At 40.1% G+C, this 15,304-nt stretch overlaps 2 protein-coding genes across 3 annotated transcripts in view; one reads left to right on the top strand and one right to left on the bottom strand.

Annotated features, from left to right (window-relative positions):
- Positions 1–1,466, top strand: part of LOC148901737 (uncharacterized) — a 6,547-nt gene extending 5,081 nt beyond the window's left edge. Inside the window, exon 5 of the mRNA XM_088989714.1 lies at positions 1,085–1,466. Coding sequence (XP_088845840.1) covers positions 1,085–1,164 — 80 coding nt within the window. The 3' untranslated portion in view covers positions 1,165–1,466. The remainder of the gene's footprint in view (positions 1–1,084) is intronic.
- Positions 1,467–2,758: 1,292 nt separating this feature from the next.
- Positions 2,759–15,304, bottom strand: part of slit3 (slit homolog 3 (Drosophila)) — a 255,779-nt gene continuing 243,233 nt past the window's right edge. For both annotated transcript variants that reach the window (XM_088989699.1, XM_088989700.1), the window contains exons 34-38: positions 9,998–10,152; positions 9,658–9,809; positions 8,014–8,171; positions 7,381–7,586; positions 2,759–5,716 (exon numbers count right to left, since the gene is read on the bottom strand). In XM_088989699.1, coding sequence (XP_088845825.1) covers positions 5,463–5,716; positions 7,381–7,586; positions 8,014–8,171; positions 9,658–9,809; positions 9,998–10,152 — 925 coding nt within the window. In that variant the 3' untranslated portion in view covers positions 2,759–5,462. The remainder of the gene's footprint in view (positions 5,717–7,380; positions 7,587–8,013; positions 8,172–9,657; positions 9,810–9,997; positions 10,153–15,304) is intronic.

The following is a 15,304-nucleotide window of genomic DNA, read 5'->3' as shown; positions in this document are numbered from 1 at the left end:
GTTATGAATTTGGGGAAGTCATTAGAATGTTTAATCCGCTCCACATATTACATATAGAGCGCATAACAAATTAATGAATAACTAGTTTTCAAATCTGAAGTCAAGAATAATGACTGTTGTTATGGTTTACATCCAAAAATATGAAATTTAGGTGGATTTTAGCAAGCATCATGGAATTTGATTTGTTTTCGCGGGCCAAAAAAAATTATGTGGCGGGCCGGATTTGGCCCCCGGGCCTTGACTTTGACACCTGTGGTGTAGAGTCTCTATGGAGTGTTCCGAAACACAACAACTCAATTTCCAAATGAAAAATTTAGGAACTTTAGTTTTGGAGTAAATTTTCGTATGAACTTAAAATGCAATGCAATTTGGAAATTTCATCACCTCAATGCCTCTAGTGAATTTTGATGTTGAACTTACAGAACAGTAATTGAACAGATAAACATTCACAATTTTTGAGAAAGTCAAATTGCTTATAAAATGTCTAGATAAGATAACATAAGATACAATAAAGAAGCCTTCATTGGTATCACAATCGAGAAATTTCCAACTTACAGCAGCAAACTTATGAAAGAGTAAAATAAAACATAGGTCAATCTTTTTTTTTGCAATAAAATACAATACATATTGATTTTATATTGCGCTTTAACAACAACAACAACTGAAGCTGTAACAAAGCGCTTAACATGGACAGCTATCATATACAGGAAATAAAGCAGTTACAAAGATAGTAGAAAGCACCAGGGAGATCAAGTCGGAATCATGCTGAGTCCAATGCCAAAGAGTACAATTGAGTTTGAAGACGGGTTTTAAAGATGAACAGCCGAATGTTCCATATCAGAGTCAACTGATTTGGAGCATTTGCTGATTCAGAGTTCCAATTTAATATGTTGGCCATGCATTTAGAAACATAAAATAAAAGGCCATCCCAATTATTTCAGTTGTCTTGACTTTGTTTTTCACCTCCCATGAATCATAACATCCTATCTTTGTCGTTTCAATGAAATGAAAATGCTGGAACAAGGTGTAAGTGGGAGGCCGCTGTGGGATATCTCATGTGTTTTTATGTGTTTTTCTACTTCAGGACATGTGAAACCAGTTGGCATCGTGCTGGGCGCTCTACTGGCTTCCGCCATGATTGTGGTCGCTGTTGTGGCAATCTAGTTCCAGTCAATTTTTTTTCTCAAGTATAAGTTGGGACATTGTAACAGAACATTAATTGTTCTCATTTAGCTCCAATTTGTTTTCTTCATGGTACCTGGTTTTTCATATCTTGTAACATCAGCAGTAGATTGCAAATTAAATTTGACCACATGTTTAATGTTTTTTTTTGTTCAGTCTATCAATTTGCTGGAGATTTGGTTGTTTTTAGGCAAGACATTAGTCTGGAGTGGAGCATATGTGCACATAGTTAATGTATGCTATTAAATATGATTACAACATATCCCATTGGTCTGTGTAAGCTCTCAGTCTTACAGGAGTGGTCCATCGATGAAAAGGTTTCTTCAGCCGGCATCTGTACTTCTTTGTAGGTGTCGGACGTTTCGCTTCTTATCCAAGAAACTTCGTCAGCAAACTAAAGTCTTACTGGTAGTATCGGCCCTATATATATATACCCCTGCTCTCCAGACATGGCGGTGCCCGACATTGCTATGGTAGGTCCCTGCTCTCAGATTGGGGGGAGCAGAGGACTACTCCCTGCGGCTCCACTGACTGTTCCTATTGTCCTGACTAACGACTGGCCTGATTGCCCCACTTCCTCCGGTATCCCCTCATCATCATTGCTAATCCTATGCTGCCTAAGCAGGCTGTTGTATGAAAGATCCAAATTGAACCTCACACCACCATATCGGTTTAATGAAGGATTTAGCTGTTTTATGAAAATCGCTTCTTTTACTCCCCTTTAATTTCACATCTCCTGTCCCATGTAAATCCGCTTCAATTCTAAGCTGCGACAGTTCCACAGCTTTGCGCTGATGCTCCTTTCTTCTCATCGCGGGCTACTCAAGCCTTGCATCCATCCAGCCAGACTGTTCAACAGCACAAAAGCACAATCTCCCCAGAGCTGTCCAGCGATGACAGTCAAATGGCAACAACATTCCTCCCCAATCAACAACAGTGCTAGCATGTTTGTGCTGTCGAGAAGCAGCAACCGTTCAACAGAGTCTCCTTCTTGATGAATGTGGTGGCCAAAAACTGTGAAAAATAATCCATATCCATTCCACACGACGCACAACAATTCAAAGTTACAAAAGAAAACACATACCAAAAAAAAAAGCAAGGCTCGTGGTATCACTTGCTTCATCGATGGACCACTCCTGTACGACTGAGAGCTTACACAGACCTTCTCCTTTAAGGTTTATATAATTATGTTTAATGTTTGTATGAGTATGTTTAAGGTTTATAATTTTATTTTTATTGATTTTATTCATAATAATAATACATTACATTTTCAGCGCCTTTCAAAGCTCTCAAGGACACTTTACTGTCACAGACAAACATAGTTACTATAATAAATAAAATACCATCAGAAATAGAAATACCTGTAGTATTTATCAAATTGTGTGACAATTGTTGAAAATTGGGTCTTTATGCTATTAACGAATGTGCCACAGGGTGGTGCCAAAGCTGATAGGCGAGTAATACAGTAGTTGTAGTGTTTTACTCATATATTATGATGTCCTGTAAGCTTTACAAATACAAAACAACAAAAATGGCGGCGGTGATGCAATCACGGACGTTAAGGAAATCAGACCGATGAAGTTTCAATGGTAGTTTAATTCTTAACATTCAACATCTGCATCATCAATCACTTTTGTGTTTTCAACCTGGAGAACATTGAAGTGTTTGGATTGAAAATATTTTGTCTTCTGTCTTCACATTGATGAGCTAAGAAACCTTCAAAGGGGTGAAGAGGTTGTACAGAGGTTCTGAGTGAAAACGACGTATGTGAATTGTCACACAAAGAAGTGAGCCGTGGCATCAGAAAAATGAGTTAAATTGGAGGTAATACTGACAATGGACACATTTGCAAATGTGTAAAGTGAAGTAGAATACAGTAGTGTTTAGTGTTGTAAAATTGGCGGCTTTTTCTGTGGTGCTGCAGATGAAAACAACTCTTTTTTTGTATTCCAAAACACATCCAGCCAAATTTGGCACAAAAAGCAGCCCGTGTAACGAGGGACCTTAAAATAACTACGCATTGAAAGCAGCATGAATATTTGACAAACTGGCTCAGGAGAAGAGGATCTCTGTCGTTTGCAATGGTGACCCCAGATCACCTGTTTTTTTCCCCATGTGGTCTGTCATATGCTCAGTGGACCAGCCCGGTAAGCTTGAAATGTCATGTTAGCCAGTGACGTACGGTGAGGTTCATGGCTGGTGAGGCACTGACGTCGTGCCTCGTCGTGACGAGTAGCTTATAAATGAAATCCATGTGCCGCTCCTTCTGAAGAAAGGCATCAATAACTGAAAGTGAAACAATTTAGATATGTAATCGTCCATTCTGAAAATAAGGCCAAGCAACACGAAAAAATGACTGGATGGTTGCACTTGCTAACTGTTTACTGTAGCTTGCTCTCACTAATTCTATTATTCTGCAGCCAAGGAGGCGCAAGAAAAATCTGTAATCACCAGCGCCTCCTGTCATGAGGCAGGAGAACTGTGTGCCTCACCAATGCACACAGTTTTGATTAAAAATAAAATAAACAATTTTACAATGTAAAGTGACTCTACATAATATACACCAGCTAAACTGTAGAAATTTAGTTCATATACCAAAAGTGTTTGAACACTTTAATAGCAATATGCAGAGGGAGAGCAATGCGGTCTCACTGCAGAGCAAGCCAGCACAGTTAGCATAGTGATTGCGCAATCCATGGTGAGGCTCAGCCGGCTGGTGCCTCCCCACTCGTCTCTACTCAGTATTTGAATGGTAAATGTAAAAATTCAGCAATTTTGAAAAAACAATTCAACGGTGAAGTTAAATGGAAAAGAACTTTAAAGTAGAAATCACTAAATAAATATAGCTGTTTAATGTATTTTCCATGATGACAGGTGAGGCCGTGCCTCACCTGCCTCCCCTGACTGCACGTCACTGATGTTAGCGTTAGCACCGGTGCTAACGTTCGTGCTCACTCTATAGAACAGACATTGAAAGTTGTTTGCTGCTCTCCCCTTTCGTTACTAACTCAAAAGTAAATAAAACAAGTCCCAGAGATGCGACCAAGACAAACATTTCAGGAAACGCACTTACATTGATTTAAAAAAAAAGTTGAGAATCTTAGCAAAATATGCTTTGGGGATATTTCTTCTTATTCGACAGTTTGTGTATAATGACTTATCACTTGCTTCAGCAAGTTGCATCTTGACTGAAAATGGATTGCTGGTTAGTAGGTTGTATAAATCATTTGATTCTTGTTACAGCTTTCCTGTGTAGGGTTTGCTCTTTCTCCCCATGCCCACTTGGGTTTTCTTTGATTTTTTAAAGTGTGGTAAAATATTAAATATGGGCATGTGAGTTCCCTGTTGAAAATGTAGAGCTCCACTCTAAACCCTGAGTCGAATGGCTTTGGTTCCAGCCAATCAGAGGCCTGAAGAAGTTGCATGAAAAAAAGGCACGTAACAGGGAAAGGTGTGTGAAGACAAAAGATTTTTGATTTACGGACCTAGATCCAGAGGTTCGGTCTGTGTATGTGAATGTTGGGCGGTGAGTTGGGGTAATTTCGCATTCTGGGTTTCCACCCCTGCCTTATATTGTTTTGTGTACAAGCAATGGAGGTCTAGATGGACATTGCTTGAAAAAAAATATAGCTCTCAGAAATATAGTGTCGAAAGTTGACCTTGATATCCATGTTCTTGTTTTTCAAGCTAGGCACATACGGTTCCCTTCTTAGGTCAAAAAGGAGTGAGCTAACTTTCATTTTCCACAACAAAGAGTCCAAAGATCATGCAAATACACAAAATACACAATTAATTGGATTAGGGTATACATTCTATATAGATTTATACATACATATATATATATATATAATTTCTTATACTTTTTTGACAGGAATGTTACTCTATTCCGAAATGTAGTTTTTTGTCCTTACAAAGTACAAAATAATATCCTAAGTAACACGGAGTATAATCAGCATATTAAAAAAACAACTATTCAGTCCTCATCAGCTTTTAGAAGAAAATTCATAATAAAAATAAGTTCTATGCTTTTTTTTCTTCCTCACTTGTATCTTACAATATATTTCTCTCTGCACGCGAACACACACTCACACGCACGCACACACAGGCAAGCGCCACTCTAAAACACACATGTACACACGGTGTCCCCATTGTGGTTTCTCCTGCAGCAAACTGGCGGCCGTCGAACGGGATGTGTAAACAAAATGCATATTGTGTTAATGGCGGTGCCAAATTCACAAGACGGGTGCGGGGGAGGGTTGCGGGGGCGGAACGGGACGCCATTACAACGGGCATCTGGCGCAGCCGCACTCCAAGGCCGTCTCCATCTCCTCAGAGTACGAGGTGCCGTCGGTGCAGCGGAACACCACCTTCCTCCGGCGAGTCTTGCTGACACCGCAGCAGATGCCGGGAGGTGCCGCCGTCTGGCACGATCGAGGGCAGTCCATGCGCGGGATCTTGCTGGTGGACGTGCACGTCCGCATGGCTTGGTGGCGCTTCAACTGCTCTCGCACTATCTCACCTTGACACGTCAAGTCTGGAGTAAAGGACATTGAGGACACGTATGACGAATGTGGTGGGAACACTAACCAAACTTCAATTTGATCTAAATTTAGTCAATTCAATGTCAAAGTTAATATGGTGAAGCAGCGTGTCGCTGTCATGCTACAGACAAATGGTTAAGTTGCGAACAGAAGGGAAGTCAGCCAGAAGTTTTACGTTCAGGTAAAAAAGGCTTCAGCATTAAAAATCACTGTCAGGAATTTAAAAAGCAACAGTTTATTTCTTTTGTTTTGCTTTTAAACGCCTTTATAACTAATTCTTCATTCATAGTAAATCTGTTTAAAATTCACCTTCTTTCTCCTTTTGTGTGAAGATCACAGTGTATTAATCAGAAAATCAGAAAACCTTTCATCGTCCAATGGGGAAATTTGCAGTCCACGTCAGCCATTTTAAAGGGGATGAGGGTGAAAGGATAAAAAAAACAAGATATTCGAAGCATATCTTTTTTTTCGGCCCGCGAAAGCAAATCAAACTTGTTAAACTCCATCATGATTGCTAAAATCTGAGCCAAAATTTCATATTTTTGGATGTCAACCACAATAAAAGTCATTATTCTTGACTTCAGATTTGAAAACGAGTTATTCATTAATTTGCTGTGTGCTCTATATGTACTATTTGAAGGGATTTAAACATTCTAATGGGTTCCCCAAATTCATAACGGCCCTCGAGAGGAAACCATAACTACAATCTGGCCCGCGGCAAAAAAATGACTTTGACACCCCTGCTATAAAACAATCTAAATATGAGCTTTTTTACCTCCCTTAACTCATCCAGAATTGTCCGCGATTGTTTCTGTCCAGTGAACCGAGCGCGCTCTGTACTCGCAGTCGTATATCATTGCATTTTTGTGAAGCACGTAAATCGTTTTTCGTGGGATTTTCCAAGTTATGCAGAGGCTTCGTCAGCGAACTAAAGACTTTAGTTCGCTGACGAAGCCTCTTGGATAGGAGGCGAAACGTCCGAAACCTTCACTTTTGTACAGATGACGGCTGAAGAAACCTTCTCATCGATAGTCTAAACGGTAATAAAGAACTCGGTCACAGATTTTCATTGTTTTGACTCTGTAATTACAGGCAGAAAATCCCCTCATATTTCAAAAATTAAATATTCCATTATTTCCTTATGCTTTGTCATAGAACAATAATCTATATATCATTTGAAAACTATTTAAATGCACTTTAATATGGTATTAGAAAATGTGTGATGAATTATTATTGAAACATTTTGTCACATCCCTACTAATAGATAGCAAATAGATCGCTAGCTAGGTAGCCAGATAGATAGATAGCTGGATAGCTAGATAAAAAGAAGTGATGATATTAATCTTTTCACACACGCAGCACTGTTACTTCAGAAAAAATGACCAGGATGGGTGGGAAAAAATGTTTTGCGCCACTTAACTGCTGGATATTGAAAATGTCAAAATTTAATGTGGATTTTATTATTCAACGCACAACACATCAAGCAGTACAAAGATGTTGAAATCAAAGAAAATATTCAACATTTTAAACACAAAGACCCTCATTCGACAGACAAAAAAAACAATAAACAAACGAATTGACAAAATACCGGACAGAAGAATCAATCCTACTGTCAAATGGTTGCCGTCTGACACCATTTGGATGCGTTGAGGCTTACCGGTGTCACATGTGGGTCCAGCGTAGCCAGGGAGACAATTACACACGGGCTCCCCGCCCTCGGACACTCTGCACTCGCCGTGCCCACAGCGCTGCCCCCTGCAGGCCATGGGCACTTGCTGCCGTTCGCAGAACTGGCCCTGGTAGCCCTCGCTGCATTTGCAGCTGTAGGATGAGCCCTTGGGCACACATAAGCCGTGAACACATCTGAGGAGATACAATTGGAAAAGGAGAGACGAGAGGAAGATAAAAGACTGATCGACTGCACACTTGGGAACAACTAATTAAATGATGAGTCAAACTGCAGAACTCCCCCTCCTCGAATAAAAAGAGTCTGCAGCCATCTTATAAACCAAAAGAATGTTGGAACTAAATGTGTGGTTGACAAATTTCAAGGTCCATGCTGACGCCGCCGAAAGAGCGGCGTGTTCATCAAAAGGCAAACTTCACTTGAAAACACATCCGTGGCATGGTTCGTCCCACAGTGGTGATTCTGGGTTTGAATTTCGTCTTAGAGAAATATGCAAATGAAACATGGCCAACCTACATTTAGTTTTGATAGTTGCATGTTAAATATTTGAAAGAGACGCCGAATATAGATGGAGGGGTGGGTCGCACATTGTTTTGTGCCCACCTGCTGCCTTGACAAGGATTTGGCAACGTAGCCTGTTCGCACAATGTCCCGCTGCGTCCAGCCGGGCACTGACAGGTGACGCCCATTTCGCCGCCCTCTCTGCAGGTTCCCTGCGCGCACACGCTGCATGAGTGACAACCCACAAGGACGCCATCACCCTGTGAGCAAGAAAAGAAGGTATACTGTCAGTGTTTATTTACATGACAGAGCCATTATTTAACTCATTCACGAATTTATTTGGTAATTGAAAATAAGACGTCGTCCTGAATTTGTTCAGGTTTTGTTTTTTCATTCTTGGATGATGACGATCAAGCTCTGTGCATGGCCTCTGGCAATGTTTTTTGTCTTTTCCAAAAGGGGGCAGCATTTTTCTTTTTCCATTGTAGCGCTTTGTTCATGGTTCAGCTGTTGTCAAAGCGCTATGTAAACAAATATGTATGTATTGCATTGTATTTTGGACAGCCGCCCTCATCTCAAGCTCGTATAATTCCAGACCCATATAATTTAGGAATTAACTCTTTTCTTTTGATGAAAAAAAAGAGTATAAAGTTTCTAACGCTGTATTGAATGTTGATGTAGTATTCTGAATGTATTCTATGGGTCCTGGTAATTAAGTGACATGACAAAAACCCTGGCACTGGAGTGGTCACATATTTGCACATGTCTGGCAGTGAATGAGTTAAAAACAATATAATTAAATCAAAACCAAGTTCTGATGTTTTAGTTGGCTTTTTATGCCATGTGTTTGACTTTCTAGAGTAACTTTTTAAGGCAAAAATGACATGGATGCTCCAGCTTCGTGTTTGCTTTCAACATTTAGCCTGTAGTAGACGTGCACATTCCACCATGACGTCCCTGATCCACTGCTAAAAAGGATGCTTTGGTTCTCTCCTCTTTCATCTAGAACTGCTCCATGTCACAAAGAGGGTAGAGCAAGTGCTGAAGAATGAATGACTCTGTGTCTTTGTGTTGTCATATTATTTGTTATTTATTTAGTTTTTGTGTTTTTGACTACAAGATGGCGCCGCGAAAGTGGCTGCCTTTCCAGCAGCTCCTGTATTTTGTTTTTCTCCTTCTTTCTTTCCTTTCTTCTTCCTTTCATAACTTTGCTGCTGTGTTACTTCCGGATAGAGTGAACGCTGGCGCGAATGGCTGCCGCTGCTCACCCGCACAAAAAAAAATCCTGTGACTGGAAAGTGTCCTTGAGAGTTTCGAAAGGCGCTTATAAATGAAATGTATAATAATAATAATAATAATAATAATAATAATAATAATAATAATAATAATAATATTATTATTATTATTATTATTATTATTATTATTATCTCTCTTGACACGTTAATTTACTTGCCCAGTTCTCACCAAACCCTAACAGTAATCTTTCAAGTGCAGAAGGAAAAATGTGTTGTGGTCAGGTGAAAATAATGTAAAAAATGTTACAATCACTTATAAAGGTGTGTTTGCTGTAACCACAAGACTGCTCATCAAATTCATTTGAACAGCGGTGATTAGACTTTTTATGGCCACTCCATTCTTTTCTCACAATTAATATGAAAACAGTAGAATGTGGTGTTACTTAAAAATGAGACTGGTATGAATGAACAACAAACTGTTACATAATGTCCGTAATAATTATAATGATACCTTGCCCTCCACCGGTCGCCCTCCTGCAGCTCGATAGCTAAGGTCCTGCGCTTCCCCGTTAATTTGGACATTGTGGATGCAGCCGTTGAAGAACTGAGGTGAGCGTTCTGGACTTGTCCGAAAGCCCGTGGCCAGCACATGGTACGGCACGCCTTGACAAGAGAAGACACGGCGTGGCGAAACAGAGAAGAAGCAAAAACATCACTGGAAGCTTTTTGAGGATGCCTCGCTACTCCATCAGAAGTGTATGTTTGTTGTGGCTCACTGCACATCTTGGCACGACTGCAAACAGATATGAAAATGGCTTTTGACGTGTGTGTGTGCGTGCGTGTGTCAATACCTCCGATGTAAAGCTGCGTGTTGTGGTCGACATTTGGTTGGCGCGCTAGTTTGCCCAGGCTCTTGGGGGCGCCATTGTCCACCACCAGGCTGAGTGAATGGTTCTGAATCAACAGCTCCACGGTGTGGAATAGGCCGTCGTTGACAGACTCAACACTGTTGCATGGGCATAAAAGACAGAGGAAGCGGCTTCAGTTTGGTTCCAGTTAGCTCAAATTACCAAATTCTTCACCTGAAATGAGGAAATTGACAGACACAAATGCTAACATTTTCAGGTTGGTCATTTGGTTTTTTGTGACCAAGTGAAAAAAACAAATAAAAAAGAAGCCAGAAAAGACTGACAAAATCAAAACCAAAGCCCTGGATGTGAAGTGGGTATAGCGAAGCCAAGTAGTACTGTCATTCTCCACAAAGGGTAATTAATGCCAGTGTTTGAAATAGCGGATGCCCGGATGCCCGGGGCGTCCAACTTTTCCATCGGGCGTACAACTTACAAAATGTCTCAGCCTGGGTGCGCAACAACAGCAAGAAAAAAAAAAAAAAAAAAAAAAGTATTTTTTTTATCAAACGTTTGCTTTATTTAATAAAGCAAATGTTTGAACAAATATTTCAAAATCAGAATAAATTATTCCGATTTCGAAATCTTCATTGGGTTCGGAATGTCTGAATTTCAGTTCGTTTGGCAATTTGCATACTCGGCACGGCAGCCGATCAGAAGCCTGCTTCCGCTTCCGTCTTTCCTAAGCATTATAAGGTCGTGCATTTGCATATCATTTTCCAAAGTAGACGCACAGAACCACAGCCCCAGAAGAAATATTCAAAAGAAGCTATCAACATTTATGACACTACAAAACATAAACGTACATTATCCTGTGACTGTAAAGTGTACTTGAGAGTTTTGAAAGGCGCTTAGAAATTGAACGTACATTAAAAGCATCGTGGAAAGAGGAGTTCACGTGGGTTGTAGCAGATGATGCAACACAAACATTGAATTGTGCAAAATGACGAACAGTGTATGGACAAACGAGAAACTGGAGCAAAATCATCAGCAAGGGGTATTTACGATAAATTAAGCAAGGGACCATTTGTGGTAGGTACATCCTTATTAAAAACAATCCTTAATACTTTGCATCAATGGTTTTTTTTGTGATTAGTCGTCTTATTGTGTTTTAAGTTGTGAAAAATGGGGCAGGCAACTTTATGGCCGGTAACGTTTTGTCATGAGTTTTAGACACTGTTAATGCCAATGCCAAAATATTCCCAATTGCGGCAAAGACCTTTTTTTTCAAAATAGACAAAGCTACAGTATGATGAACATTCTGCAAAGCTGCTTAGCATCTTGCCACATGATTGCGCCAAACCAACATTTTATGGTAAATATTTGGCCTGTTTCGCTGCTGTGCGCCCATCCAACTCTTCATCCCACAAACTTGAGCATTTTTCACTCTTCCGCCTTCTAATAAAAGTGGGAGAAGCCGAATTACTGGAAATTGTATTTAAAAAACGTCTATCAATGTGACTAGTACAGTACAAAACAAGAGGGGAGTCGTAAAAGTGAAGAACAGTCATTGTGGTGGAAATGGGACCTTGGGGAATTATGAACAGTTCAATAGAGGAGTTAGTGATCGTACATAAACTTCATGCTGGTACAAGAAAGAAAAATGTTCGGAATATCCTACTCCAACATTTATTTTAGGTTTGAAGGTTTGAGATGAGATATTCTTTATTCATCTCACATTGGAGAAATTCCCAAATGATAGGTGGGTACATTTACCATAATAATAATAATAATAATAATAATAATAATAATAATAATACATTTCATTTATAAGCGCCTTTCGAAACACTCAAGGTCACTTTATAGTCTAAATATGTTTATCTGTGGGTGAGCAGCGGCGGCCACACGCGCCAGCGTTCACTCAACCCGTAAGTAACTCAAATAGATAGAAACCTCGAGAGTGAAAAAATACATATCTAATAGATAGCTAGCCAGATAGCCATGTAAGCTAGATAGCTATATAGCTAATAGATATGTGTCAGATTAATTTTACTGAGTGAGTTGCTTGTTCTGTAGCCACAAAGGGACATATGTCTTCTTGTGCCGGTCCCAAGCCCGGATAAACACAGAGGGTTGTGTCAGGAAGGGCATCCGACGTAAAAGCTTGACCAAAACAAACATGCGGATCAAACATCTAAAGATGGAGGACACTGATTTGCTGTGGCGACCCCTTGAAGGGAAAAGCCAAAAGGAAAAGAAGAAGAAGAATTTTCAACACAAGCACATGATGTCAGTTGTTTGTTTTGACATCCTGTTTCAGAGCTTTTTCTTTTGTTTTGTACACATTTTAGGTCAAGATTTTTTTAAGTATCTATGTTGAACCTATTTTTTTCCCACGCAAACCTGGCATTTAAAAGGTTGTTTAGACCTTTATGTCTACTAAATCTGACAAAGCATAATTTGTAAAGCTTAGTCGTAACTTAAAGTTAAATTTAGACAGCTTTTAGTCAAATTTCAAAATGTCAGTTAAGAATTTTGCCAGGCACGCGGCAATGTATGAAGCAAAGTCAATGACCTTTTGCACCCTGTCTGTGTTAAAAGTTGAGGTTCCCTCACTAAGTGGTTTTAGCTGGAGTGGTGACAGCCAGCCAGAGAGACAGTGGTTTGGCACAGCTGAGAGGAAGACAAGGGGTGGGAGTGTGTTGAAAGAAAATGACGGGTGGGTATAAACTCTACCAGGGCCTTGGTTTTACGCTGAAAAATAAAAATACAAAAAAAACAAGATGGACAAAAAATGTGATGTGTCCTATGTGTGTGTCCCACAATTGCCTGGCGACCCGTCCAGGGTGTCCCTTGGTTAGCTACCTACCTCTTGGGTTGATTTGGTCCAAATTGGCGTTGGATTACTTCAAACCCAACAAACAAAGTGGAAGACAAAAAGGGTGTGACGTGAAAGCACCCGTAGAAAGTGCATACTTGTCGTCAGTTAAAAGTTAATAAAACTACAAAGTCAGGCAAAAATAGTTCTGACACCGATGGTGTCATTCTTGATTTTTTTTTCTTCTCCCCTTTCCCAGTACACCCATGTACACATCTCCATCTTAGACCACGTTAACCGCAATGCAAACACAGGTTTAAACCCATTTTCCCAATTTTATTCTCATATATAAAGTGCAGATAATTGGTTCAAGGTGTTACTTGGATTATGGAGACATTCATACGTTACATCAATGACAGATGACTTCCTCCTTTGGAGAAAGGAAAAAAAAACTTTTTACATCAACTTAATGCGCCGTTTTGCTAGTTTGCCGAAAGCCAAAGCAGACACTTTTGTGGTTTCTATTAGCCGCCATGTAATTTAATAACAGTACCATTAAGGCACAGTGATAGCCTTCAGGACCTCACTCTTGTCTTCGGTTTTTGCTCTCTCTCGACTTTTCTTTTTCCAAAGAGAATTGATGTCATCATTTTTCCTATGCAATTGCCGTCTATAAAAGCATTTAAAAATAATCTGAATTGTGTCCTCATAATTTGGTTTGGAAATGTTTGGGCATACTTGTGCTCAAGGGCTATACAGTGATACCTCGGTTTACGAACGCTTCAGCTAACGAAACTTTCACCTTACGAATGTTAAATTTGCGAGAATATAATCTTTGCATACAAACTATTTTTCGGGAAACACACAGAGGGCCGGGGCGGCCCGGTAGTCGAGTGGTTAGCACACCGGCTTCACAGTGCAGAGGTCACCGGTTCGCGTCCCGGTCCGGCCTCCCTGTGTGGAGTTTGCATGCTCTCCCCGGACCCGCGTGGGTTTTCTCCGGGTCCTCCGGTTTCCTCCCCCACTCCAAAAACATGCATGGCAGGCCGATTGACCACTCCAAATTGTCCATAGGTGTGAGTGTGAGAGTGACTGTTGTACGTCTTTCTGTGCTCTGCGATTGGCTGGCAACCAATTCAGGGTGTCCCCAGCCTCGTGCCCGAAGACAGCTGAGATAGGCTCCAGCAACCCCCGCGAGCCTAATGAGGAATAAGCGGGACGGAAAATGAGATGAGACACAGAGGGCCACAATGAGTGATGTGTTGTTCGCGAACGAGCCGGTTCTTGGAGCTCCTGCAATGGCCGGCACTTTTTTTCCCTCTATTCTCAGCCCCCAGTCTTCGGTTAAAGCCGCACGTGATTGGTTAAGATCCGTGGTAGAGGAGAGAGGGGACACACAGAAGGACACACTGCAGCAGTGAGTGGGGGGGACGGGTTACAAAAACAGAAACACACACACACACACACACACACACACACACACACACACACACACACACACACACACACACACACACACACACACACACACGAAAGGGAGACGACAGAGCTTGAAACAAAAAAAAAAAAAAAACTGAAAAAAACAAAAACAACCAAAAGTGAAAGGGTGAGAAAATGGATAAAAACACAGTGAAATTATGACTCGTTTCAACTTTATCGATAGTTCAAAGGCAGATTGTAGACTGCAAGGTTAAAATATCCCATCAATCAGGCTCCACCAATAACCCGCACAAGCCATCTGTACAATTTGAAAAGAACATACAAGCAAAGGAACCAGCTATTAATGAAGTTTCTAGTGTGTCTGCCTGCATCTGTTGCTGTTGCAATATCACAACTTTTAAGATGTACAACTCAGAGCTCCTTGCAAAAAAACTATCAAGCCATCAGTGACCATCACAAAGGTAAATAAAAAACTTTATTATATAGTACATTTTATTTCTTTAATTACAATAACATAACACGTTTATTATAAATAAAATAAGGTATATTGTGTGTAGTTTTAAGGCTTATATAGTTGAAAATTCTGTTTTATGGGGACCTGGGAACGGATTATTCTCATTTTAATGGTTTCCAATGGGAAATTAATGTTTGGGATACACACTTTCTGGGAACCAATTAAGTTCGTAAGCCAAGGTATCACTGTATTTGATTTTGAAAAATACACACAAGTGAGATCGTTTTTACATGAGTATTTCAAAACAATAATGTCACATTAATGTGAATGAGGTAACAACAGTGAAATCGTTTCATATTGTAAATTACAATCGCATTTTTTTTCATTGAGTAGAAACGAAAAAAACATTTTAAAATAATAATGTTTATGATTCAATTTACTACTGTTCAAAATCGCAAATGCAGAACTAATTCCACAGAATGGCTCGCCAGTTGCTACTTTTGAATCATCTGAAGAGGCTTCAAATCAAAGCTCCACCAGGTGGCAGAAGAGCACAAACAATTTTCAAACTTAACTTCTCATCTCATCTCATTTTCCG

Source organism: Hippocampus bargibanti, linkage group LG02 (genome assembly GCF_051943395.1).
Source record: "Hippocampus bargibanti isolate YZ-2025 linkage group LG02, ASM5194339v1, whole genome shotgun sequence".
Classification (NCBI taxonomy): domain Eukaryota; kingdom Metazoa; phylum Chordata; class Actinopteri; order Syngnathiformes; family Syngnathidae; genus Hippocampus; species Hippocampus bargibanti.
The sequence above is the reverse complement of the archived record's forward strand: the minus strand, read 5'-3'. Positions and strand labels throughout refer to the sequence as shown.